This window comes from Geotrypetes seraphini, chromosome 3 (assembly GCF_902459505.1).
Source record: "Geotrypetes seraphini chromosome 3, aGeoSer1.1, whole genome shotgun sequence".
NCBI lineage: Eukaryota > Metazoa > Chordata > Amphibia > Gymnophiona > Dermophiidae > Geotrypetes > Geotrypetes seraphini.
The window spans coordinates 241,777,233-241,805,212 of NC_047086.1; the positions used below are offsets into that span (position 1 = coordinate 241,777,233).

General features: G+C 45.6%; 1 protein-coding gene and 1 non-coding gene across 5 annotated transcripts in view; both read left to right on the plus strand.

Moving 5' to 3' along the window:
* Window positions 1–1,383: 1,383 nt before the first annotated feature.
* On the plus strand, window positions 1,384–1,454 carry TRNAG-GCC. Its single transcript has one exon. It is a non-coding gene; the product is annotated as a tRNA-Gly (tRNA).
* Window positions 1,455–1,827: 373 nt separating this feature from the next.
* KATNA1 (katanin catalytic subunit A1) overlaps window positions 1,828–27,980 on the plus strand; it is a 171,582-nt gene continuing 145,429 nt past the window's right edge. For 2 of the 4 annotated variants that reach the window (XM_033937758.1, XM_033937761.1), the window contains exons 1-2: window positions 1,831–2,084; window positions 8,612–8,781. In XM_033937758.1, the coding sequence (XP_033793649.1) occupies window positions 8,620–8,781 (162 nt within the window). In that variant the 5' untranslated portion in view covers window positions 1,831–2,084; window positions 8,612–8,619. Of the gene's footprint in view, window positions 2,085–2,192; window positions 2,591–8,611; window positions 8,782–27,980 lie in introns of those variants that run through there. The other 2 variants (XM_033937762.1, XM_033937759.1) reach the window with 2 other exon arrangements.

Sequence of the window (27,980 nt, forward strand, 5' to 3'; positions counted from 1 at the left end):
ATCTTTTTCTTTCTCAGGTTCCAGCCTCCTCAATTCCCTCTCTCACTACAACTGCAGTTCTGTCTCCTCTAAATTCCACCTCTCTTTCACTTCTTTAGGGCTGAGCTGAAGCTGGAAGCCCTGAATATGTATACCCTAGACTAGCTTTCCACTTCTTCCATTCTGTAAGCTTGTATTTGATGACTTTGTATTGTGACCACTTCGCTGTTTGTCCAGCACCTTTTGTTGTAAACCGCCTCGAACTATCATGGCTTTGGCGGTATATAAGAATAAAATTATTATTATTATAGGAAAGGAGGGACAGGGGAGATATGTTTCAGACATTCAAATATTTGAAGGGTATTAATGTAGAATAAAATCTTTTCCAGAGAAAGGAAAATGGTAAAACCAGAGGACATAATTTGAGGTTGAGGGGTGGTAGATTCAAGAGCAATGTTAGGAAATTCTACTTTACGGAGGTGGTGGAGAGGTGGAGAGGAAACAGTGATGGAGTTCAAAGAAACGTGGGATGAACACAGAAGATCTAGAATCAGAAAATAATAGTAAATATTGAACTAAAGCCAGTACTGGGCAGACTTGCACGGTATGTCTGTATATGGCCTTTTGGTTGAGGAAGGGCTGGGGAGGCTTCAATGGCAGGGAGGGTGTAGATGGGCTGGTGAGTTTTGATGGAGATTTCAGCAGCTGGAACCCAAAGCACAGTACCGGGTAGAGCTTTAGATTATTGACCAGAAATAGCTAAGAAGAAAAAATAAAAAAACAATTTAAATTGAATCAGGTTGGGCAGACTGGATGGACCATTCGGGTCTTTATCTGCCGTCATCTATTATGTTACTATGAAGTCCCTGATGTCTACTTTATTATTAATTGAGTCAAGCTCCTTCTGGTTGAAGACCCAGACTATAAAACTAACGGCCTCTTTTACAAAGCCGCGCCATCGGCTGCCAGGCGGCAACAGTCCCGAAGCCCTTTAAATCTCTATGGCTTTGGGGCCGTTAGCGCAGCTTTGTAAAAGAGGCCCTAAGTTTTAGTTTAGTTTTTAGTTTAAAGCAAAAACCAGAAAAGTGAATGGCCAGATTCAGGATAAAAGTGTGGTACCTGTGTTTATAAAGGTTAATAAATATAAATAGAATATGACATATTTTCACTTAAATACTTTTAATACATTTTTGACCAACTGTCAGAAACCAAAACCTCCTTTCTCAGGAGGCTAACTACAATATGAAGTCTTATTTTTTTTAATTTATATTTGTAATGTACAGTATGTATAACACCATCAGGGGAAAACTTTTGCTCATATCAACGGAATCCTTATGAGTTAGTCAAAAATTATGATACAGTAAAATGTATTCAATGAAATGTATCCACCTCTTCTTCAAGTAGGCATTGGTGGTTCAGTGGTAGAATTCTCGCCTGCCACGCGGGAGGCCCGGGTTCGATTCCCGGCCAATGCAACTATACTTTTTGACTTTCACCATTTTTCTTTTCTTAAGCAACAGCACTATTGAAAATATTTCAGTTAAATTTAAACAGTGTTGGTATTTTTCATCCGGAGTTAAATAAGTCATTATTTTATCCAACGCAGTCATTAGAACAACCCTTTTTTTAACTCTCGAAGCATTGACTGCTAAAAAAAATCCTTATTCCTTTCCCCAAGTTCGATCAGTAATTTCTGTCTCTGCAGGACCACGGTGAAAGCGTGTTAATATCGCCCATAGAAGTAAAAAAAAAACAAAAAACAAACACCCGCAGGAGGTGAGGCTTACGCGCAGTTGCGCACAGAGGAAATGACGTAAACAAACTGACTTCAAAAACTTTAGTGCCGGGTATTTGCGTTAGGTTAGGTTGGGATACAGCGAGGGAGAGTGGAGCAGGAGGAGGAGTGGTGGTGTAGGTGGGAAGGTTGGTTGCGGCCGTCGTTTCTAAGTTGGACATTTCACTTGTCGGGGGCAGACTGCAGCTGCTCCTTGACTGTATTTTCGTCGGTTGGTTGGTGGAGGGCGGCTTGAGCTTGCCAGCCCTAGCCGAGAGGAGTGCGAGAGCAGAGCAGGAACAGTGCGCGCGAGAGTCCGCGTGACCCACAGGTGAGCGAGAGAGTTCGCGCGCATCCCTCTCTCGAAGGGTTGGTTATGTTTCCGCTTGTTTGTCCTCCTGTAACACAGCTGGCGCTACCTCTGCTAACAGCAGTAGTTCTACTTTTCCCTAGTTTATCGGCATCTTTTGAAGTCTCCAGTCTTTTAATAGATGTGTCTAGATGCCAATAACTTTATTTTGATCTTAGGTGTGATGTTTTCTTTTTCTGTGTTTTGTTTTCCTTACTTTTTTGATTTGTTACAATAGCTGCCACCCTTTAATTTCGTAAGATGCCTGAAATGCGTAGTTTAAGATTATCTTTTTTTGTTGTTGTTTAAATTTTATTTATTTAATTTTTTTACGATTTTGCTACTTGTAAAAAAATAATAATAATAAGTCCAGAAAAACAAACGTAGCAGTAGCTGAGGTTGTTGCATTGTTTGTTGGTGCTTTTGCTGCTTCCTGTAGTGTCAGAGGTGAACTGTGGCATGGGAACTTTAAAAGGCTGCAACAGCAGGTGGGGCTTCTTTAGTTTCCTACTAACATCCTGCATGATACTTCCCAGTTCAATTGTATTCATCTTTAAAGCTGAGCTGCCTGTTTTTAATAAGGCGTCATTATGAGAGACCTGCCCTGAATTGTTGCTTCTGCCACTTCTGTATTTGCCCTTAAACAGTAGAGGAAGACATTGTTGACTGATTTGGTAGAGGTAACCTTCACTCCAAGTTGAGGAATCAAAATACAAATCCTTTGGCCTCATAATTTTAGCATTTGCAGGGGGTTTTCCCATTAGACTTGTGTTTGTGATTCTGAACCTTCCCATCACATTTTTCAAGTGTATTATACATCAAGTTGTGTGTTTTTACTGTGCTATTTATTTGGATTTATTAATTGCCTTTATGAAGAGAGATTCAACTAAGGTGGTGTACTACAGCAAGTACAATTGAACATATTATATTGCTTTCCAGTGTTTGTAATACACACACACACACACACACACACATTTATCTTAGTATGATGCTTGGTCAGTTTTGGATCTCGGAGGAATAAATTGGGCACTCAAAGGTGGTACGTTTCTGGATGAAGAAAAAGACTCTGTGGTTTCTTGCGGTACAAACAAGAAAGTTCCTGGATCTCAAACTGTGCCCTGGAGTTTCCAGGATTGTTTCAGAAGATTTAATGGTATCCCCTTGCAGGTCTCCCACAAAGGAGGTGCTGTAGGCCACCCTTCAGTTCAGTGCCTTCCCCCCTCCCCTCCAATGTACAAGTCTGATCTACTTTCTTGTTCAAAAAACAAGGACAAGAAGGAGCAGCCCTATCTTGGACCTAAAGGTGGGGTGGGAGGACGGCAATACTGCTCTATGGGTTCCACGTTTTTATGATGGAAACCTCATGCTCAGTCATTGCAACTGGGCAAGTTTCTAATTTCCCTGGATATGATGGAGCCTATGCATTCAAATCAGGGAGCTGCACAAGTGTTTTCTTGCAGTTTGTTTTGCTCAGATACTTGAAGGTGACAAATTTTATTTTGCAAGTCCAACAAGCCCTGTATCAGGGGCTGCAAAAGGGGAAGCAGCCTTTAGAGTGTCTAACCCATTAGATAAAGCAGTCAATTGAAGCAGACTATATTTTCAAGGTTCAAAATTGTTCTGGAAGAAATGAATCCAGGTTTCATCCTGGTCAGAGACCAGAAGATATCTGTAGGATGGCAGTATGGTTGTTATGTTACAAGCTTGATGTCCTGGCCAAAGAGGGTGGATTCTTTCTTCCCCTCTCCCCCCTCCCAAGAGAGGCTCCTAAGATGTCTAGCTGAATGATGAGGAAGGAGACATTCATACCTTTTTAAAATTAATTTTCTTGAATCCTGCTAGATCACTCCAGGGTTTGCCCTGGTAGTCTAGGGCAGTGTTCTTCAACTTTTTCACACCTATGGACCGGCGGAAATAAAAGAATTATTTTGTGGACCGGCAAACTACTAAGACTGAAATTTAAAAAAACATTTTCACCCCGTCTCCGTGAATTCGGTCCCCGCAAACCATCTGATCCCATCTGCACAAGCCTCAGTTATGATTTTATATTGAACATATTTTATTAAAGTATAAAAAGAAACAATATTCTGTACAATTGTCATTTTATAAATACAAATATATAGAGCAAGGACCAACAAAACCCTTGTTTCCCTTCCCCTCCCCTTCACATATATCCCCTCCACTATCAAGAAAACTGAACAAGCCAAATTATTACAGAATGCTACACAGAAATATCATGTTAACAGAATACTGTAGTCACACATGACAGGAATAGTGTTAGGGGAGTGCTGGAAGCTAAAGAAGCACTGCCTGGGCTTTGCAGTCCCCAGTTATGTCTCTAGAAGGATATATAGTTCAAATCTGATATATTCTAATGACAAAATAGAAATAAAATTATTTTTTTCTACCTTTATTATCTGCCCATTTTGTTCTGCTTTCTTCTGTCTTTTCTTAAATTTATTTCCAAGGTCTTCAATCTATCTGCCACTTCTGTCCCTTCCTGTCTTCTACCTATTATTCCAATATCCAGAACCTCCTTTTTCTTCTTACTGCATCCACCCTGTGTCCAGCATGTCCCACCTACTCCGTCAAGTCCTACTCAGTCAAGTCTGCTTTTTTCTTTCACCCTACAACCTCCATGTCCAGCATCTTCCTGTGTTCTTTTTTTTCTTCCCGTTGCTGAGCCAGCCAGCCAACCCACCATCTTCCCCCATCCCATTCCAGTACCTCCCCTCTTTTCCCCATCTTAATCCAGCAGATACCTTCCATCACTCTACTCCCTCCATTCCTTATTCAGCATCTTCTTCTTGTCTCCTTATTCCCTCTTCACCATGTCCAGCATATCCCTTCTGTCTCCATACTCCCTCTACCCATGTCCAATATCTGACTTCTGTCTTCATACTCCATCCTCATGTTCAGCATTTTCCATGTCTCTCTGCCCCCTGCAAGGTCCAGCATCTATCTTTGTGTCCCTATTCTTCCAATTCCCACCTAGTTCCAATAACTATCCTCCTCCAAGGGAATCCACCATCTCCCTTCTGTCACACCAATCCCCCCTCCTGGGTCTACCATCCCTTTCCCACAACATCTATATCACATTTTTCCCTCTCCTCATAATCCAGCATCTCTTATTTCCTCCCTTGGCTGCTGGCCCCGATCCACTCTTCCAGCACTCGATTGCTATTAGCCCTGCCTTCGACCCCGGTCCTGCTAAACTTGGCAGCAAAAACAAAGACAAATCCTACCCTACCTTCAATTATGGTCCCGCTAAATCAGATGGCTAGAATGAAGACAGAAGCCGCGGGACCTTTCCTCTTGCCTGAATTGCTATTCGCTACAAGCTCTGCTGGTCTCAATCCTGCTCCTCAAACACAGGAAGTCACTTCAGAAGGGAGCGGGATCAAGATCGGCAGAGCCTATAGCGATGCAGGCAAGAGCAAAAGTCCCGTGGCTTCTGTCTTTCTTTTTGCCGGCCGTTTGTAGCAGTACCGCAGCTGATCTTAATGCCGGCCCTGGAAGGGAAAGGGGAACAGATGCCCAACAGGAAATTTAATTTGTAGATCTCGCCGACCCTGCGCGGACCGGCAGAAATTTTCTGCGGACCGGCGGTTGAAGAACTGTGCTCTAGGGTACTTAGGATTTTGTTAGAAGTCTCTCTGTTTCTCTCTATTTTAGAGTTTGGGATCAGAAGAATTTAATATGTTTTGCAGAGTTTCCTTAAAGGATGCTATTTGAATCTGGGTCCTTTACTTAGGCTATAATATAACAATACTGAAGAATTTCAGCATGTACCAGCCCTTATACTGATGTCACCAGAATGGTTCATATGCTCTACCTTTCTATATGCTGGTTAGAAAGGAACGCAATCTGCTGGTATAGATTGGTCTAGCACAGTGGTCTCAAACTCAAACCCTTTGTGGGGCCACATTTTGGATTTGTAGGTACTTGAAGGGCCGCAGAAAAAATAGTTAATGTCTTATTAAAGAAATGACAATTTTGCATGAGGTAAAACTCTTTATAGTTTATAAAACTTTCCTTTAACAGTTAAAAGGAAAGATATATAAACTATAAAGTTTTACCTTATGCAAAATTGTCATTTCTTTAATAAGACATTAACTATTTTTTCTGCGGCCCTCAGGTACTCTATTTTTTCTACAGCCCTCACATTTAAAGTTTAATATCTTTTCTTTCTCAAAACTGACACATTTCAATCACTATATTGAAAATAAAATCATTTTCCCTACCTTTGTTGTCTGGTGACTTTATTTTTCTGTACTTTCAACTATGTTTCCAGGGCCTTCTTGTCCTTTGACTGTTTTTCTCTCCGTCTTCACATTCATCGTTTCATCCATCTTTGGCATTAACTTAATGTTCAATTTTTCTGCTTTCTTTACAAAATCTACGTTTCCATGTCTTCCCTTCCCTTCCTATCTCTCTCTTCTTCCGTCCTATTTTCATGGTCTGGCATCTCTTTTCTTCCTTTCTCTCCCTCTCTCCTTCCTTCCCTCTCTTTCCCCAATTGGGTGCAGCAGCAACAGAAGCAGCATTTCCCTTCCCCCTTTCCTGTGCAGCAGAAGCATTTCTCTTCCCCTTTCCCTCCCCCTCCCTTTCCCTGTGCAGCAGCAGCAGCATTTCCCTTCCCTCTTTCCTGTGCAGGAGAGGCATTTCTCTTCCCCTTTCCCTCCCTATCCCTTTCCCTGTACAACAGCAATATGCAGCAGAAGCATTTCTCTTTCCCCTCCCCTTCCTTGTGGAGCAGCAGCGTGTCTGGCCGGCTCAGTTGATCTTTCCATTCAAAGCCGTGGGTGGCGGCTCCTCGCGAGGTCCGTGCCTGCGTCTGAAGCCTCTCTGATGTTGTGACGTCAAGAGAGGCTTCCGATGCAGGAGTGGATAGCACGAGGAGCCGCCAACCCGCGGCTTTGAACAGAACGATGGACTGAGCCGGCCAGACACGCTGCTCCAAAAGGAAGGGAAGGGGGAAGAGAAATGCTGTCTTGATTGCGTCCAGACCGTGGGCCGCAAAATAGACCTGGAGAGCCGCATTCGGCCTGCGGCCCGCTTGTTTGAGACGGCTGATCTAGCACAAAGGTAGGCAATTCTGGTCCTCAAGAGCCACAGGCAGGTCAGGTTTTCAGGATATCCACAATGAGTATGTATGAGATGGATTTGCATACACTGCTTCCTTGAGATGCAAATCTATCTCATGCATATTTATTGTGGATATCCTGAAAACCTGACCTGCCTGTGGCTCTCGAGGACTGGAATTGCCTACCCCTGGTCTAGTAGGATTCAAGAATTAAGGAAATTTTAACAGAATGAATAAATGTCATCTTTTTTGGTATTTTTCTTTAAAATGTACTTTTATTGTATAAAACAAAGTTTATATGCCATCTTTGCTGTAAAGGAAACTTTTTTCCAATGGATTTCAAAGCCTGATTAGAAATGGTCTGTTCCTGATGGCTCATTGAGGTCCTTGGTTTGATTCCTGGGTCATCGCTTTTCCTTGCTGTTTGCTGGGGGGGGGGGGGTGTTGATTCTTTTATAGGCTCTGGGAAATAGACTAGTAGTAGTAGTAGTAGTAGTAGTAATTCAGTTGGGTAGTAGTAGTAGTAGTAGTAGTAGTAGTAATTCAGTTGGGAGTGGAGACAGTTTGCTGGAGTCTATTGGGCTTGGCATCGGGAGATCTTCTGTGTCCCGCCTGCTCTCCTGTTCTTAGAGATGATAGTCATTCTACATAGATTGAACTAAGGGCTCCTTTTACTAAGGTGCGCTATGCGATTTAGCGCGTGCTAAACACGCGCCCATTACGTCTATGGACGTGTTAGCATTTAGTGCGTGCTAAAACGCGTAGCGCACCTTAGTAATAGGAGCCCTAAGTCTTTACTTTTTCTCATTATCTGAAATTATATTTTATTTTGAGTTTATAATATTATATTTTGCTAATTTAGGTTGAATCTTTGCATTACTCCCCTTTGTGTTAATCTATAATACCTCTTCCCTCTCGGGTATTTCTATTTCCTACCTATTTTATTTTTCTTCTTACATTTGTTTTATTATTTTTTTATTCGTTTTATTTATATTTCATATATCTTTCTTTTTTAATTAGTTAATTTTGTTATGTTAAATGTTTAATAATGGTTCTTTAGTTAGTGTGAGCTTTTCTGGACCTATAGGGAAGTTTTAAGCATCTAGTGCCTACTACTGTAACCCTTTCTGGGCTCCTGGAGAGGATGGGCTATAAAAATGAATGAATGAATAAATAAATAAAAACACAATGACAACAAGAAGTGACTGGATTTAAGATGGATGATTGCAGGGTTTTGGAAAGAGCTGTGATGCATGGTATTTGGCCAAGTACCACTAACAGACTTAGGAACATTATGAAACAAAGATATATTGAGGTACTTGAGAATGAAAGTTCATGGTGCAATAGCTCAACAGAAGCCTGTCTTGTTTGAGATAAATAAAAGCTTTTGACTGGATGATCTCCTCCTCTTCCCCCCCCCCAGTATTCAACATGAGTCTTGTGATGATTAGTGAGAATGTAAAACTGGCCCGTGAGTATGCCTTGCTGGGAAACTACGATTCTGCATTGGTCTACTACCAAGGAGTTTTGGATCAAATGAGCAAATACCTTTACTCAGTCAAGGATGCTTTTCTGCAACAGAAATGGCAGCAGGTAAGAGACTACATAAATGTTTCAGTATCTAAATATCTTCTGGTATGTTTATCTATGTGCTGAAACGCTTTTTAGTTAAAACAAAGATTATAAAATGACAGATTACAAAAAGTTCCCCCCCCCCCTTATTGAAATGCCCTTGAACACAAGATTGGGCAGGAAAATCCACAGTTGATTTAATCGATGTACACTCTGTGCTTAAAGCTCTTGCACCTTATGCATGTAACATTATGTTGAGGTTTTAAATGGTATAGAAATTTTTAAAATAAATAAATGGTCCCGCTCTTATTTCAGTATTTGGCTGTCTAAAGGTGGACTTCTTTGAAATGTCCAACATGCCACTGATGTCCAAGCTTTAGCAGTTCATGGCTCTTGCTTTTGTTTCCACTGAATGGCAATTCTGTTGGCACTAGAACCTGTCTCTATCATGAGATGGCACCTGATACACTGCATTTGCCATTGTGGCTAAATCTTTGCTGCTTTTCTGGCAGGTGGAGTCTGGCTGTAGTCTTTTCTATATTACTACTCTAACTTATGATTCTGCCACTGCTATCTGCTGTTTTCTGAAGCACTGTCCTAAGTGCCTAGATATATTGTTGCCCAATTGGAAAGATTGGCTGAATGACCATCTTGGGTTCTTCAGTGTACTATGGGTTTCATTGCCTACTAGGAAACAACCTTGTTGTGACTAATCCACTGTATGATATCCCACCCAAACCTGCTCCTCCAGATTATAACACCAGGATTTGATCTAGTTTTGGGTTTATCCTTCATGCAGGGTTTGTAGTTATGATTTCTTAATTCCATGCCCTAAGAAAATCAGGTCTACAAGTCCCCACATATAATTAGCTAAATTCAGAGCGCTGTTGACCCTGTCAAACAAACCTGGAGCCAATTGGCAATCTTTGTCTACCCCTACTCAACTACTTGCTTCTCCGTTCCTCTCTTCCTTAACCATACTCAGCTGCAGTATCCTTTTTCTTTTCCCACCCCATTACAATCTTATTCTTTCCTTCCCACAGACTTCCCCTTTCTAACTTCCAAATCCTAATTGGGGAAAAATACCTCTGGTATACCTCAGTAAGGGTCAGACAGGCTGATTGACTCATCACTTATCCAGTTGGTGACATCTGTGGATGCTGATTGATTTTTGGTGGCCATTTCTACATTTGGTGAGACCTGAGAAATTCAACTGACCTTGTTGAGTAGGCCTTTAGTTACTCTTTCTCTTTGGCAGAATCACTTAGGTTTTATAAATAAATAAATCTTAAGTGGGTTACAAGAATACATACATAAAATACAATTAAATCAGTAATATAATCCTATTATATAAAGTGAGCAAGCTCTGGTTTATCTTGAAAACAGTTCTAAGGATTTTGATGAAATAGGGTCTAAAGTACCTCACTTGAAAGATGGTGTTCCTAATTGCTCTCGTGTCTCGTGCTCTGGTTACGGACCCGCCTTTTACGGTCTTTCATCATGACAAGGTGGTCCTTCATACTCATCCCAAGTTCTTACCCAAGGTGGTTTCAGGTTTTCACCTCAACCAGTCCATTGTTCTGCCAGTGTTTTTTCCAAAGCCCCACTCTCATCCTGGTGAAGTGGCGCTTCACACTCTTGACTGTAAGAGAGCATTGGCTTTTTACCTCCAGCGCACCCAGTCTCATCGGAGGGCTCCTCAAACTCTTCCTATATTTTGATCCCAATCGGTTGGGCCGTCCTGTTTCCAAGTGCACCTTGTCCAACTGGTTGGCTGCTTGTATTTCCTTCTGCTACGCTCAGGCTGGTCTTCTGCTGCCGGGTCGGGTCACGGGGCATAAAGTCATAGCGATGACGGCGTCTGTCACTTTCCTCAGGTCCATGCCTATAGGGGAGATCTGCAAGGCCGCCACTTGGTCCTCGGTTCATACATTCACCTCTCACTACTGTCTGGATACTTTTTCCAGGAGCAACGGCCAGTTTGGCCAGTCGGTTTTGCGTAATCTGTTCTTCTAAATTGCCAACCTCCAAGCTAACCAGAGGTCACCCACATGTCGAGAATATGCTGCCTGATTGTCATGGGATAAAGCACAGTTACTTACCGTAATAGGTGTTATCCAGGACAGCAGACAGATATTCTCGCAACCCTCCCACCTCCCTGGGTTGGCTTCTTTGCTAGCTATCTGAACTGAGGACCACATTGAGGAGACGTGCCCTTTAGCTGAGCGGGAAGGCACACGCATGCGCGGTGCATAGCTAGCAAACTTGAGATCTTCAATCAAGTTTGCTTGAAAAGCTATCCGCGACGGGGCTCCGTGGATGACGTCACCCACATGTCGAGAATATCTGCCTGCTGTCCCTGGATAACACCTCTTACGGTAAGTAACTCTGCTTTTCCTCAGATTACTCCGGAGCCTATCACCTCTTAACTTCATCCTATGCCCTCTCATTGCAGAATTTCCTTTCAAATGAAAGAGACTTGACTCATGCACATTTATATTATGTAGGTATTTAAACGACTCTATCATCTCCCCTTTCCTGCCTTTCCTCCAAAGTATATAAATTCATAGAAACAAGTCCTTGGACTTTTATCTTGTTGAATTTGGTTATTAACTCTGGAATAATTCAATATGCATCAGTAAGCAGCAGAAGGTCCCTTTTCATAACACCTCAAGCCCTATCAACCATTGCACCTACAACGATAAGCAAGCGAGCAAGACACCAGAGTGGTAACTTGCTACCCTGCATATAAAAGGGACTAGCACCTTCTCATACCTTAAACTCTGAGGTAAATACAGTAATATATTTTGTTAATAGGGGGAATAGCCTGATAAGGCAAATACTTTTTTAAGAAATCTAAGTGGAGAGAGAAAGATGGACTTGAGGAAGTTCTTCAATGCCCTAAGATTGTTTATTGTAGTTTTCCATTTGTTCAATCTTACGGTGGATAACTAATTTGTCCTTGATAGTTGCTGAAACATTTTCCTTCAGTTCTTTAACTTCATCTTGCACTTGCTTCACTTGACCCATACATTCTATTTAACCATATCCACACTTTGAGACAAAGTCTCAATCTTACACACAATCTGGGAAATCTCTTGTGCTGATTTCTCTACCATTGCATCTAGCTTTTGCAGGGCTTTCCAAATCCCTTTCAGGATGACCACCAAGGGAGCTTTATAGGTCTCTAATGTTCCTCTGTTGGCAGTAGCAATTGAGTCACTGGGTCTTCCTTCCTCTCTTTTGCAGTCAGCCTGTATTACCTGAGTTTCAGTGTTTTCTCCAAGGAGACCCCGTAGCTTTGTCGGACACGATGGATTGATAGCAGTTGATGGGGACAGTGAAACGTCCCAAAGCTGTGTGACACAGGGCACCTGGTCAAGGCAGGAGATGTCCTAGTCCATCAGTTGCCTAGAGACCTGGGTGGTCCGTGTGACCCTGGAGGAGTTTCAGCTGCAGGGAAATAAATTGGAAAATTCCATGGTTGTGTTGTACATCAACAGGCAGGGCAGCACCAGGAGTCAGGCTGTGGCCTTGGAAACAGTCAGTCTGTCAGTAGGCAGACACGCATATGCAGGCTCCTATGGGGTCCATATTGTAGCCAAAGACAATGTGCAAGAGGATTTTTCTCAAGTCGCTCTCCTGGATGTGGGAGTTTGGAAGCTGGAGCTTTAGGACTTTCAGCTCACTGTGGACTGCTAGGGTCCTCCCTTAGTTCAGCTTTGACATCCAGAACCAATGCAAAAGTGGAGTGTGGGGTTTTTTTTTTGTTGTTGTTTTTTTCAGTTACTAGAAGGACCTGGCATCTCGAGGTAGAAGCTCAACTACTGGCTGAGACTGTGTCTTCCCTCCTTGGCTTCTCATTGGCCACTTGTTGCACAGGATTGTATGCCATCATCTGGTCTTGCTGGTGATGCTAGATTTGCTTTGCAGATCTTGGTATACGGATCTCTGGCATCTGCTGGTGGAGGATCCAGTCAAGGGCTGGTAGAGATGGAAAATCCAGGTCCCTTTTGGCTTACAGTATGGCCATGGAGAGGTGACTATTAAAGAAACGTGGGGTTTTCCTTCTGTGATTTCAACCCTGCTTCACTCCAGGAAGTCCTCTGAATATCTGGCTTATGTCGGGGTCTCTGCTGTTACAATAGTAACCTATCTATGGTATGATCAAGATTTTTCCAGGTTACTCAGAGGCATGAAACTCTACAAGGAAGGGGTATACCCTCCCAAGAATGGAACAGAGTTCACTTTCCAATCATTGTAACTGTTTCAATAAAGATCACACTTCAAGCTAGGATACAGATAAATAAAGAATGTATCACAATTTTTCAATGCTTCAATGTGTCATTGCTTTCTTTTCTTCATGAATAGTGTTAAGTTAACATCACTGAAACTGGGTAAGTTATAAAATAATAACTTAACTTTATGAAGGGTTTGGGGTCCCAACGTGGCCCCGTTTCGCTTTCTTCCTCAGGAGACCCAATCATAAATTTGATAAAAGTCCTTTAAAACTCTGAATAATATTAGAATTGGTGATGTATAATTGCTTCACTGCTGGAAATTGCTCTCTCTTCACAAAGTTATTCTCAAACTGCCAGCTGGATAGTAACCAGCTGCCAGCTGGCAGTTTGTGAATAACTTTGTGAAGAGAGAGCAATTTCCAGCAGTGAAGCAATTATACATCACCAATTCTAATATTATTCAGAGTTTTAAAGGACTTTTATCAAATTTATGATTGGGTCTCCTGAGGAAGAAAGCGAAACGGGGCCACGTTGGGACCCCAAACCCTTCATAAAGTTAAGTTATTATTTTATAACTTACCCAGTTTCAGTGATGTTAACTTAACACTATTCATGAAGAAAAGAAAGCAATGACACATTGAAGCATTGAAAAATTGTGATACATTCTTTATTTATCTGTATCCTAGCTTGAAGTGTGATCTTTATTGAAACAGTTACAATGATTGGAAAGTGAACTCTGTTCCATTCTTGGGAGGGTATACCCCTTCCTTGTAGAGTTTCATGCCTCTGAGTAACCTGGAAAAATCTTGATCACACCATAGATAGGTTACTATTTTAACAGCAAAGTCAGTTCACATTTTTGACTAAAGCAATTTTTGACTTTCCCTCGTTTTTACTAGTATTACCCCCGTGATATCAGAAGGAAATATATTATGTCGGGGTCTGGCATATGCTTGAATCTTGGAGTAGGGAAAGGTCTCCCTAGAGGGCTCAGATTCCCAATGTTGGGGGTTTTTTGGTTTTTTTTTTTTTGGTAGCAGCAAGGCCTGGAATAGGGCTGGCCTTGCATTCCTGGAGAGTCCAGGAGGCTGTGTTGCCCAGCTTTCAGGGAAAGTGAAGGGCATCTCTTTGGCTTTGTATAGAGAGGTGGTTCAGTTTCTGAAGGGGAGTGGTGCATTAGTGCTCCCTTTGCCCTTCGTTTTCCTTCTTGGGACCTCAGTCTGGTCCTCTGAGTGCTGTATGAGGCTTTATTTGAGCCTTTGCTTCTGGCTTCTATCAAAGATCTTACCCTTAAGATGGTATTTTTGATGGCCATCATCTCGGCTAGGAGGGTTTCAGAATTTCAGATCCTTTCATATCGGGAGACCTAACTCTCTCCTTGGAAGATTTCATGTCTTCATGCATGATACCATCCTTTCTTCCAAAAGTGGTGTTTCCTTGTGAATCAGGTTTGTTTTCTGTCCTCTGTAGGATCAGGATTGTCGCTGGAGGACCAGAGTCTTTGCAAGCTGGATGTCAGGAAAACAATGCTCTGGTATACTTCCATGGCCCTGTAGGATCAGAATAGTCGCAGGAGGACCAGAGTCTTTACAAGCTGATGTCGGGAAAACGCTGCTTAGGTATACTTCCATGGCCCTCAGAAGAACAAGCAGTCTTGAAGGCCTCCATTGTGAGGTGGATTAAAACTGCTATTGAGCCTGCTTACATAGGCAAGAACTACCTGGTTCCTCAGGGGCTCAAGGTCCACTCTACTAGGGCTCAGGTTGCTTCCTGAATATAGGCAGTGCCCCCTAAGAAGATCTTCATGGTAATGATGTGGTTGTTCCTTTGCTAATCACTACGGTTTTGATGTGCTGGCCAGAGCTCACTCTAACTTTAGCAGAGCTGTTATTTGGGGGGGAGAGGAGATCTTGTCTTTCCCCGCCCAATAGATCTGCTTTAGTACATTCTATTGGTTCAGAACATTGGAAGCTGTTGCTAAGAGAAGAGAAATCATCTTCCCTAGTAATTTTCTTTTCTTTAGTTAGTGATATTATTTTTCTAAGGGTAGGATTTCAGATCTTGGCTTGAGTTCTGGGTGTGTGCTCTTTCCTTTCAGTTAATTTCAAATAAAACAAACAAAAAGGGCCAGTTCTAATTCTGATTGGCACCCTTACAAGGTTTCCTGTGAAGTAGCTATTCCCTTTTATATACAGGGTAGCAAGTTGCCACTCTGGTGTCTTGCTCGCTTTCTTATCGTTGTAGCTGCAATGGTTGATGGGGCTTGAGGTGTTATGAAAAGGGACCTTCTGCTGCTTGAGCAGATGCATACTGAATTGTTCCAGAGTACCACAGCTTATACTGTGGTGTTACTGGTAAAATTTCGTTTTCTCTGCCTCCATCTGCTGATAGGAGGAGATAACAGCCTATTGGTTCAGAACAGTGTTGCTAACTAAAGAAAATAAATGACCAGGTAAGACAGTTTCTCCTTTTCATGCTAACAATGCAACCATTACATGTTACCTTTGATCTTAAGTTATTTCCTCTCAAACTTTTATTAAAAAATAAATCAATCTTGTGGCAGTATTTCCCAATAACTGCAATGTATTTAGCAGTTTCTCTGCAATACTGCAACTTAGTGAATTACAGTAATCCAAGTGAGGAAGTATAATTGATTGAACAATTATTTGAAAACTTTGAGGACTTAAACTAAAGCTTAAAAGAGAATTTATTTGTTCAAATCCTTTACACAGAAACCCTAAAAATGTCAATTAAAAAACCATTTGACTTATCCAATCTAGCCATCAGTACCAGCTTACTAAACTCCACAATTCCTTCTCCGTCAGAGATCCTCTGTGCTTGTCCCCATACTTTCTTCAATTCAAATACACTGCTTGCTGCCTCTACCTCCGTTAGGGCAATGTGATGATGTGTGGCCTGACTTTTCAGTAAAAAAGTACTGTATTTCCTTGGATTGCTGCCGAGTCTGTCCCCTTACCCCTTTATTCTATGTCCCCCTCACTCAGAGCTCATAAATACCTCTTATTCCAAGTGATAAATATCTGTTGTGATATATGATTCAACCACTCTTAATAGCTATAAATTTCATAACTTTACTGAAGCTTCGGACCTCAGACTCACCACTCATTGCTCAAATGTTTATCATAGTGATAAGCTTGACGTGTTGTCACCTCACTGGCCCACTTTTTTATCCTAATTGGATTTCAATATTTAAAGTGCAGCAGTTTTTAAAGTGCTTAAAAAGTGCCTTAAAGTGCTACTAGTCAAATGCTTTTACATATGTACTAAAGGTTTATGACATCTCGGTTTTTATGATCATAGAAACTTGGATCCGACATGTTTCGCGTATTCAACGCTTTATCAAGGATCGTTTACCACAATCACTCCGTTGTCACCCGACCATTCATTTACAGCAGGGGTGCCCACACTTTTTGGCTTGCGAGCTACATTTAAAATGATCAAGTCAAAATGATCTACCAACAATAAAAATTAAAAAAACACTAAGCACACTGTACGCAGAGAAAATGTTAATTATCATTTATATTTCGGGGATTTTCAAAGAGGTCAAGGCAGATGACTTATGCAATATCACCTCAGTAACAATTATACAAAAATAGACAAATATACCCCCTCCATTTTTACTAAACCACAATAGCAGTTTTTAGCTCAGGAAGCTGCGCTTAATGCTCTGCGCTGCTCTCTATGCTCATAAAATCTAAAAAAAATGCTATTGCGGTTTAGTAAAAGAGGGCCATAGTGCAAAATATAGACAGCAGATATAAATTCTCAAAACGGACACGTTTTGATCACTAAATTGAAAATAAAATCATTTTTCCTACCTTTGTTGACTGGTGATTTCATGAGTCTCTGGTTGCACTTTATTCTTCTGACTGTGCATCCAATGTTTCTTCCCTTCTTTCAGCCTCCTGTATGCTTCCTCTCCTCCAGACCTTATTCCTTCCCCCAACTTTTTCTTCCTCTCTCCCTGCACCCCTCCGCTTTCTTTCTTTCTCCCTGCCCCCTTCTTTCTTTCTGTCTGTCTTTCTTTCTTTCTCTCTCCCTGCCCTCCTTTCTGTCTTTCTCTCTCCCTGCCCTCCTTTCTGTCTATCTGTCTCCCTGCTCCCCTCCTTTCTGTCTGTCTCCCTGTCTTTCTCTCTATCCTCACCCAAGCCACCACCGCCGCATTCAGGAAACGGGCCACGGCGGCATTCTGAGCTCTTTCTGCTTCCACACCGTAAAGAGGACTCAGAAGCACCGGGACCAGCCTTCCCCACTCGATGTCAATTCTAATGTCGGAGAGGAAGTTCCGGGCCAGCCAGGCAGTGATTGACTGGCCCGGAACTTCCTCTCTGACGTCAGAATTGACGTCGGGTGAGGAAGGTTGGTAGGCCTGGCACTTCAGCTTCCTCTTTATGGCGTCGGGAAGCAGGTCGAACACAAAGGCAACACGAGTCTATCATGGAGCCTGGGATGGGCTCCGCGATCGACTCGCATTGCCTTCGCGATCTACTGATCGATCATGATCGACTTTTTGGTGTGGCGCCGTGGCGAGAACAGCCATGCTGAGCAGTGAGCTTAGCACATATGCACACTTCGCACGCCTGCCAAATTAAAAATAGGTATATTGGGGGGGGGAGGCTTGGGGGGGGAGGCCTACCTGCCCTGTCCCTACCTACCTGCCTGCCTTCCAACCACTAGGCCTGCCTGCCAGCCACTAGGCCTGCCCTTTGTCCTGTCCCTACCTGCCTGCCCACCAGCCACTAGGCCTGCCTACCTTGTGCCCTGTCCCTACTTGCCTGCCGACCAGCCACTAGGCCTGCCTGCCCTATCCCTACCTGCCTGCTAGCCACTAGGCTTGCCTTCCCTGTGCCCTGTCCCTACCTGCCTGCCAACCACTAGACCACCAGAGAGGGGACAGGTTACAGAGTCTGGCAAGGAGTGTGGGGTTGGGTGCAGAGCTTGGTAGGGAGAATTTGGTTCAGAATACTTTTTTTCTTGTTTTCCTCCTCTAAATCTAGGGTGCGTCGTATGGTCCGAAAAATATGGTATATCCTGGTATGTTTGCATCCCATCCATGGGATTCACTGAACCATGTCTCTATGATAGCAACAATATCCAGGTCTGCATCTAACATCAGGGCTTGTAGATCATGAACTTTGTTGCTTACACTGTGAGCATTTGTGGTCATCGCTTTCCAGCTATTTTTCAGCAGTAATCTCCTTTTTTGTATAGTTTTTGTTTTGTTTCACTTCCCATTCCAATGCTAAGAAGTGAGTTGCTAATATTGTTTATGTTGCAATCTTTTCTACCATCACATCTTGTTTTTTTGCTGGGGGTGGCCTCTATAATTGTCCTTCATACATACGCCACCCCGTCCTTCTAGTTTAAATGCCTAGAAACATATTGCCTGAATTTCTCAGCTAGGATTCTTTTTCCTTCCATGGTAAGGTGCAGCCCATTATTACAATATAGTCTCTTGTTTTTCCATGTATTGCCTCATCCTCCTATGTACCTAAAGCCTTCTTGATGCCACCTATTGAAGTTCTCAGTGTTCTGTACTCGTTCCACACCCGTTCCAGAAGTAGGCTGTACTTCTGAAAAAGCTAGTGTCTTTACAAAAGGTTTTAACTCCTCTTCCAATTCCCAAAAAGCTTTCTGTGCTGCAGGTAGGTTATTGTTGACTAGGTCATTTGTTCCAAGGTGGATAACAACATCAGGGTTCAAAATCTTTACTTCTTCTCTAATTACAGTCAGTATTGGTCTGGCATTCCTGGTAGCTGAGGATCCAGGAAGGCATTTCACTTCTTTAAGTTTCTTGACCTGTGCTCCAAGGTTAATCCCTCTGATGATGGAATCCCCTAGCAGTAATACTTTTCTGATTTGAGCTTTTTTATATGTGCTTTGGGGATGCTTTTCTTCACTGATTCTAGTTCCTCCTCAGTTCTTTTATCTTTAGCATCACATTGCTCTAATGGAGCCCAGGGATTCTTTAGAGGCAACAATTGTGAAGGTGGATGTCTGTGCCACATGCCGCAGTCTACCTGAGCCTACTGTGATCCATTTATTCCTGGGTTGTTTTATTCTTAGGTGGAGTGGTGGTAAATTGGTATATTTGTATGGGGTAATTGTAGTTGCTTTAATTGCCTCCAATTAAAGTATACAGAGTTCCTCTTTGATACTCTGTTTATTTATTAGACATCTGTGTGGAACACTGTCAAAGGCTTTGCTAAAATCTAAATACACCACATCTAGTGCACATCCTGTATCCATTTCTCTGGTAACCCAGTCAAAGAAATTGATCAGATTTGTCTGACAAGACCTACCTCTAGTGAATCCATGTTACCTATGGTCCTGTAATCCACAGAATTCCAGAAACTTCACCATTTTCTGTTTTAAAAGCGTTTCCAGCATGTAATTCCCTACTTCTTCCTTACTTCCACTTTTGTGGAGAAGGACCACATTCGCCCTTATCCCAGGACAAGCAGGCAGGTATTCTCACTAATGGGTGACGTTATCCAACAGAGCCCCGATGCGGACGCTTCTTTGAAGTTTTAAGTCGCCCGCACCGCGCATGCGCGAGTGCCTTCCCGCCCAGACCAGGGCGCGTCTCCTCAGTTCTTACTTTTCCGCGGAGCTGAGAAGTCCGTCTTCGACTCTCTGCGCGAAGTTTTCTTCACTTGTGCCTTCTAAGTCTGCGGTTTTGGTTTTATTTGATCTTAATCGCTGATTTTTGTCGTGTTTTATTGTTTTAAAAAAAAAAAAAATTCATCGTTCCGTTCGACCGGGCAGGCCACGTGGCTGCAGCCCCGCAGCTTCGATCTTGTGGCGGAGCTTTTCCGGCCTATGTTCCGGCCTATCATCAGTTTTAAAAAGTGTAACAAGTGCCAGCGTGCGATTTCGCTAACGGACCCTCTTCGACGCTGTGTTTGGTGTCTCGGGCCTGAACATCTTCCGAAATCGTGCCGGCCTTGCTCCACACTCACTGCACGTGCTTTCAAGCGCCGTTGCGTCTTGTGGGAATCGCTGTTCATGGAGTCCTCAACGGAACCATCGACCACGAAGGGACCTTCGCCATCATCCGCAACTCCACAGCCTACCATCTCTGCGGCTCCGAGTCTCATCAAGCCCGCCTCGTTTGTCCCGGCTCATACTCCGGCGCCTGCTGCGATGCCTTTCTCAACCTCCTCAGGTCAGGTAGCCCAACAGCCCATTCCCCTAGTAGTGTTAAAAGTGCTCAAGGCGAAGTCCAAGCACTCGCACACTGCTCCAAGGGAGCGCGAGGCCCGCGCAGGTGGTCCCATTTCAGATGCGGATCCATCCTTGCCGGCCTCGTTCCAGACCATGCTACAGAAGCAATTCATCGAGCTCTTTACCACGATAGGGCCTCAGCTTCTTTCCCAAATCCAGCCTGGGCACGTGGAGGCCTCCCGCGAGGTCGAGCCCCCTCCAGTGCCTCAGCGGGGAACACACTCAACAGGGAGCAGAGTCTCTGCGAGTGTCTGGTCTGGCAACAATGCATGCATCGCAAGGAGCAGAGTCTCTGCGAGTGTCTGGTCTGGCAACAATGCATGCATCGCAAGGAGCAGAGTCTCTGCGAGTGTCTGGTCTGGCAACAATGCATGCATCGCAAGGAGCAGAGTCTCTGCGAGTGTCTGGTCTGGCAACAATGCATGCATCGCAAGGAGCAGAGTCTCTGCGAGTGTCTGGTCTGGCAACAATGCATGCATCGCAAGGAGCAGAGTCTCTGCGAGTGTCTGGTCTGGCAACAATGCATGCATCGCAAGGAGCAGAGTCTCTGCGAGTGTCTGGTCTGGCAACAATGCATGCATCGCAAGGAGCAGAGTCTCTGCGAGTGTCTGGTCTGGCAACAATGCATGCATCGCAAGGAGCAGAGTCTTTGCGAGTGTCTGGTCTGGCAACAATGCATGCATCGCAAGGAGCAGAGTCTCTGCGAGTGTCTGGTCTGGCAACAATGCATGCATCGCAAGGAGCAGAGTCTTTGCAAGTGCCTCCATTGGAACCGATGCACTTTGATGCAAGGAGCAGAGTCTTTGCGAGTGCCGCCGTTGGAACCAGTTCACTCGATGCAAGGAGCAGAGTCTTTGTGAGTGCCGCCGTTGGAACCAGTTCACTCGATGCAAGGAGCAGAGTCTTTGTGAGTGCCGCCGTTGGAACCAGTTCACTCGATGCAAGGAGCAGAGTCTTTGTGAGTGCCGCCGTTGGAACCGATCACTCCGACGGGGTTCGAGCCTCTACGGCAACCACCCCTGCTTCGATCGACCGCTTCCAGCCCCATCCACTACCTGGGGGCCTCAGCGAAGACCTACTCGCTTCGCCCATCGAGGCCGACCTCTCGACACAGTCCGCATCACCGATCGAGGCACTCCTCGAGGCACTCGTCCAGGCAGGCCTCGCTTCATCGGAAGCAAGCATACCTGGAGTATTTGCTACCGACTACTAATCCTCCACCGATGCCAGAGCTCGAGGACACGATGAGATCTCTCTCACCTTCTCGATCCCTGTCCCCAATGGATCCAGAGGCCTCGACCTCATCGAGCCCGTCCCGGGGCCCTGCAACAGCCGACCAATTGTCCTTCTCCTCGTTCCTTCGACAGATGGCTGATGACATGGACATCCCCCTGGATACGGGGTCCAAATTCTCGAAAGAATACCTCGAGACTATGCGCCTCCCTCAACCACCTGCGGAGTCCCTCAAGCTTCCCTTACACTAGCTGCTGGACCAGACCTTCGCACGGTGCCTCGAGACACCTTATTCGATCCCCGCAGTGCCGAGTAAATTGGACACCAGATACCGCACTGTCCATCGTAAGGGGTTTGACAGCTCGCAGCTCTCCCACCAATCCCTTTTGGTGGAGTCCTCACTGAAGCGGTCCCATCCCTCCCAGGTCTACGCCTCCGTCCCACCTGAGAGAGGGAAAGACCATGGACCGGTTCGGCAGGAGAGTTTACCAGAACTCCATGATGGCCTCGAGAGTTCTGAATTACAACTTCCACTTCACAACATATTTGGAGTTTCTTTTGTCCGTATTCCAGAAGTTTATGCCCTACGTGGATCCTAGGGCTCAGTTCGAGTACCAGGAGGCGCTGGCCTCATTATCCCAACTCTGGGTACAGCTTATGCAATCCTTCTACGATGCCTTCGAGCTTTCGGCTCGAGCCGCAGCATGTTCGGTGGCTATGCGCCGGCTGGCGTGGCTGCGTACCATCGACATGGACCCCAACCTCCAGGACAGGCTTGTCAATGTTCCATGCGCCGGCTCCGACCTCTTTGAGTCCATCGAGGTGGTAACCAAGAAGCTCTCGGACCATGAGAAGTCCTTCCAGTCCATCCTGCGTTCGAAGCCCAGGCCTGCTCCTCCTCGTCAATCACACACACCGTTGATCTACCAGCGGCATTACCCCCCGAAACAGGCTCCCCCCATCCGACAGCCTGTGAAGAGGCAGCACCCGCAGAAACATCAGCAAAAGCCTCAACCATCTGCTGTCCCTAAGGCTCCTCAGCCCTTTAGACTGTCTCAAAGAGGGCATAACCTCTGTCGTTCTGCCATTTTTAGTGATTCCACCTATCGGAGGTCGCATCCATCATTTTTTCCATCGATAGACGACTATCACCACCGACCTCTGGGTCCTCTCCATCATCAAGGAGGGATACTCCCTTCAATTCCACCAGGTTCCTCCGGAACATCCTCCAAGAGAGTATCCTTCCAACTTGACACAGACCGCCCTTCTTCTTCAGGAAGCTCAGGCCTTGCTGCAGCTTGGGGCTGTCGAGCCGGTCCCTCGGGACCAACAGAACAAGGGGTTTTACTCCCAGTACTTCCTTGTTCCGAAGAAGATGGGTGATCTGCGACCCATCTTGGACCTTAGGGTGCTCAACAAATTTCTGATCAGAGAAAAGTTTTGCATGTTGACCCTGGCATCACTGTACCCCCTCATCGAGCAGAACGATTGGTTATGCTTTCTGGATCTGAAGGAGGCCTACACTCGCATCCCCATTCATCCGGCCTCCCACCAATTTCTCAGATTCCGGGTGGGAAATCTTCATCTGCAATACCGAGTGCTTCCCTTCGGCCTGGCCTCATCCCCCAGAGTCTTCACCAAGTGCCTGGTAGTGGTAGCCACGGCACTCAGGAACCACGGCCTCCAGGTGTTTCCTTACCTGGATGACTGGCTCATCAAGGATTCCACGTCTCAAGGAGTCGACCTCGCGACTCAGAAGACAATTTGGTTACTACAACATCTGGGATTCGAGATAAACTTCCCAAAATCCCATCTACAGCCTTCCCAGACTCTCCCCTTCATCGGGGCGATTCTGGATATTACCAAGCTCCGAGCATTCCTCTCTCCCCCATGCATGGAGGATCTGTGTTCTCTCGCCCGTCCATCCTGGCGAGACAGATGATGGTCCTGCTAGACCACATGGCCTCTACAGTACATGTGATTCCATTTGCCAGATTTCACCTTAGGACTCCTCAGTGGACCTTGGGCATCTCAGTGGTCCCAGACGTCCGACCCTCTGACTCAACACATCCAGGTCACTCCTGCTCTGCAACAGTCTCTTCGCTGGTGGATGCTATCCTCCAATCTCTCCAGAGGTTTGTTGTTCCAAACCCCCCGCCATCAGAAAGTCCTCACGACCGACTCGTCGACTTATGCCTGGGGGGCTCATCTGGACGGCTTCCGCACCTGGGGTTACTGGACCAGCATGGACTGCCAGTGCCACATCATTCTCCTGGAACTCAGGGCGATCTTCAACGCTCTCCAGACCTTTCAACATCATCTTCGCGACCAGGTTGTCCTCATTCGCACAGACAACCAGGTCGCCATGTACTATGTGAACAAGCAGGGAGGCACGGGTTCGGCCTCCCTCTGCCAGGAAGCTCTGAAGGTGTGGGATTGGGTGACTCGCAACAACACCTTCCTCAGAGTGGTCTACATTCAGGGGACGGACTTGAGCTTGAGCCGTCTCCTGCAACCTCACGAGTGGACTCAAGTCCACACCCCTTCATCACATCTTCTCCCTGTGGGGAACACCTCAGATAGACCTCTTTTCAGCCCCCCACAACTTCAAACTGCCTCACTTCTGCTCCAGGATCTAAACCTCTCAGCGCCTCGAGGCAGATGCATTCCTCCTGGACTGGATGAATCGCTTTCTATATGCGTTTCCTCCATTTCCTCTCATTGAAGTCAGACCATGCCACCATGATCCTGATTGCTCCACGGTGGCCCAGGCAACCTTGGTATTCCCTTCTATTCCAACTCAGCAGCAGGGATCTCTGCTTCACCCCAGCCTGCAGTCTCTACACCTGACAACTTGGTTCCTCTCAACGTAAGGACTTTTCATCTCCTTTGATCCGAACAAGTTGGGACGTCCTGTTTCTAAGTGCACCATCTCTAACTGGATGGCGTCTTGCATCTCATTCTGCTATGCCCAGGCTGGATTGCCCCTTGACAGAAAAATCACAGCCCATAAGGTCAGAGCGATGGCAGCTTTTGTAGCTTTCCTCAGATCAATGCCGATTGGGGATATTTGTACAGCTGCCACTTGGTCCTCGGTTCATACTTTCACTTCACACTACTGTCTGGATACTTTCTCTAGACGGGATGGACAGTTTGGCCAAACTGTATTGCAAAATTTATTCTAAGATGCCAACTCTCCCACCATCCCATTCTGGTTAGCTTGGAGGTCACCCATTAGTGAGAATACCTGCCTACTTGTCCTGGGGTAAAGCAAAATTACTTACCGTAACAGTTGTTATCCAGGGACAGCAGGCAGCTATTCTCACGTCCCACCCACCTCCCCTGGGTTGGCTTCTCTGCTAGCTATCTGAACTGAGGAGACGTGCTCTGGTCTGGGCGGGAAGGCACTCACGCATGCGCGGTGCAGGCGACTCGAATCTTTGAGTTTTTCTTCAAAGAAGCGTCTGCATTGGGGCTCCGTTGGATCACGTCACCCATTAGTGAGAATAACTGCCTGCTGTCCCTGGATAACAACTGTTACGGTAAGTAACATTGCTTTCTCCAGTCTTCCGTTACTCCTCCTGACTCTAGAGACTCGTTGAAAAGGTCAGTCAGCGGAGCTACCAGTTCTGCAATCTTTTGTAGTTTATGAAAGCCTAACCTCTTATTCCTTACCTTCTCAGCTACTACTTTTGAGAACTAAAGCGGCCTTCTTTTCCTCTTTCTTTTACTTGCTTGCCTCACAAAAAGGTTTGTCGCCCTTACAATCGTTCCTCTCAGTTTTGTCCACCGCATTTCCACTCCTTCCAGACGTTCCCATCCAGACAATAATTCCTTGACGTAAACCCCCATCCAAACAAAGTTAGTTTTTTTTTTTCCAAGTCTAGAACCTTTGCTTTTGAATGAGCCCTCTCTATACCCATCTTAATATTAAACAGTACCATGCAGTGATCACTAGATGCCAGATGATCACCTACTGTAACATCAAAAACACTTTCCCCATTTGTAATAATAATAATAACTTTATTCTTCTATACCGCCACAATCTTGCGACTTCTAGGCGGTTTACAATCAAGAGAGCTGGACATTCAGCGAAACACAATATGCAAATATACATAAGAAATACAATTAGCATAGACTTTAAGAAAGCAAGAATATAGAAATACAATTTGCTTAGCAAGAGTATAAGATGTACAATTTTGGTAGGTAATGTCCGAGAGGACCTGTTTGGAATAAGCCGCATGTTTTAGCAAATAACAACGAAAAATTACGATATTATAAAGATAATAGTTTATATGTATCACAATTCCGTGAGATTCAGGTGGACTAAGGAGTGGGGGGATAAAGGTAGGGGGTGATGGGAAGAGGTAAGGGGGGGTAAAGGTAGGGGTAGGAGAGACCGTTCTTGGGGAGAGAGAAGGGAAAGCGGGTCAATTGTTTAGGTATTTCAGGAACAGGTATGTTTTTAGGCACTTCCTAAATTCCCCGTAGATAGTAGGCGAAAGCAGTTGATTTAGGTCTTTACCCCATAGGGCTGCTTGGTGAGAGAGAAGGTGTTCGTGGTGTTTTTTCAGTTTGCAACCTCTAACTGGAGGAGAAATGAATTTTGAGTGTGAGTTTCTCTTGCGTTTGTTGTTGGAAAATGAGAAAAGGTCTGTTATGTACTTGGGGGCAAGTCCATAAGTACCGTATTTTCACGTAGATAACGCGCACCCGTGTAAAACGCGCACACGGGTATAGCGCGCGAAAAACACAAATTTATGTACAGAAATTTTTATATACCGCGCACACCCGTATACCGCGCATGCTGCCCGACTCTCCTTTCGCCCGCCCCGACTCTCCTCTGGCCACCCCGACTCTCCTTTTGCCCACCCCGACACTCTATTCTGATTGGCCCAGGCGCCTTAGGCCCCACCAGTAGGCAGAGCTTTGGGACGGATGGGCCAATCCGGCCTCATTCCGTCGTTGGCTGCCTGCCGGACAGGCGAGTTTGACTCCCGTCTGTCCGGCCAACTACACAAAGGTACGGGGAAGGGGGGTGGGGGTGTCGTGGGGGTCGGCCAGGGGGGTCGCGGGTCGGCTGGGGGTGGCGGTCGGAGGTTCTTGGGGGGGGCTGTCGTTGGGGGGAGGGGGGTTTGCGTTGAGGGCAGGATGGCCTGGAATCCCTCCTGCTCGTAATGTAGTGCGGGGTGGGGGTAGGGGGTTGCCGTGGCCAGGAGGGTTTGGGCTCCCTCCTGGCCCGAACAACTAGCGGGGGGGGGGGGTCACCAGGGCCAGGAGGACTTGGGCTCCCTCCTGGCCCGATATTGTCGGGGAGTTGGGCAGTGTTCCCGCTAAGCTGCGTTGACGTGCGCACGCGCACAAAATATTACCTCGCAGCGCACAAGTTTCTCGTCGCAGCGCACACAGTGTAGAGCACAGTTCTTCAACCGCCGGTCCGCAAACAAAATCTTGCCGGTCCACGAAGGATTCGGTCCCCGCCGCAACGAAAGGCCGGCGTCAGCTGACTTGCAACTTCCTGTTGCAGTCGCTGTGCCGGGACTCCTGCCTTCGCCGGGACTCCTGCCTTCCACCGCGTTTGCCTCCTGCCTTGTCTCCGCACCTCCAGACCAGCAGCGGCAGCTGTGTATGCTTTTAACTTCGGCACAGAGCTGCCCCTAATCAATAGTTTAGCGCGGTTTCATAAGGCAGCCTCGGGGCCTTTGCTAGGCCGGCCCACATCGCATCATCGAAGCGGGCCGGCTATCAAAGGCCCCGAGGCTGCCTCATGAAACCGCGCTAAACTATTGATTAGGGGCAGCTCTGTGCCGAAGTTAAAAGCATACACAGCTGCCGCTGCTGGTCTGAACTCTTGGGCCGCTGAAGGAGGGCAAAAAGCAGCTGTCCTGGAGGTTTCCCTTCCTCTCGCCTTTACAGGTTCCTTTTTTCCACCTTTTTTTTTTTCCTTCAAACGGCAACGGGCCCCAGCATCGACATCAATCAAGTAAGTTCCACTGTCAATCAAGCGGTTCTGCTCGGCCAAAGCTTCCCCTGTGACATGAGCCACCCTCAGGGGAAAGAAAGTGACCCACAAAGGTGAGGGGAAGGGGGGCAGATGATGGAAGTTGGGGGGGGGGGAGAGAGAGAGAGAAGGGGCAGATGATGGAATGGAGGAGATGAGAGAGAGAGAGAAGGGGACAGATGATGGAAGTGAGAAGAAGGGAGAGAGAGCAGAAGGCAGATGGATGTCAGTTGAGAAGGGAGAGCAGATGCTGAATGGAAGTGGGGAAAGAACACATACTGGATGGAAGGAGGAGATAAATAAAGGGGGAAGAAAATAGTAAGATAATGGAGGGGTGAGGGAAAGGGGTGACAAGCTGTGTGTAGACACAGTGAAAAGAGGGAAACGGGACTAAATAGTAAGAAAGAATTTAATTTAGATGGAGGCAGAAAATAGAGAAGGAAGACCAGAGAAGAAAAGGGAAGAGAGAGCAGAGAATGATCAGATCTGAGTGGAGG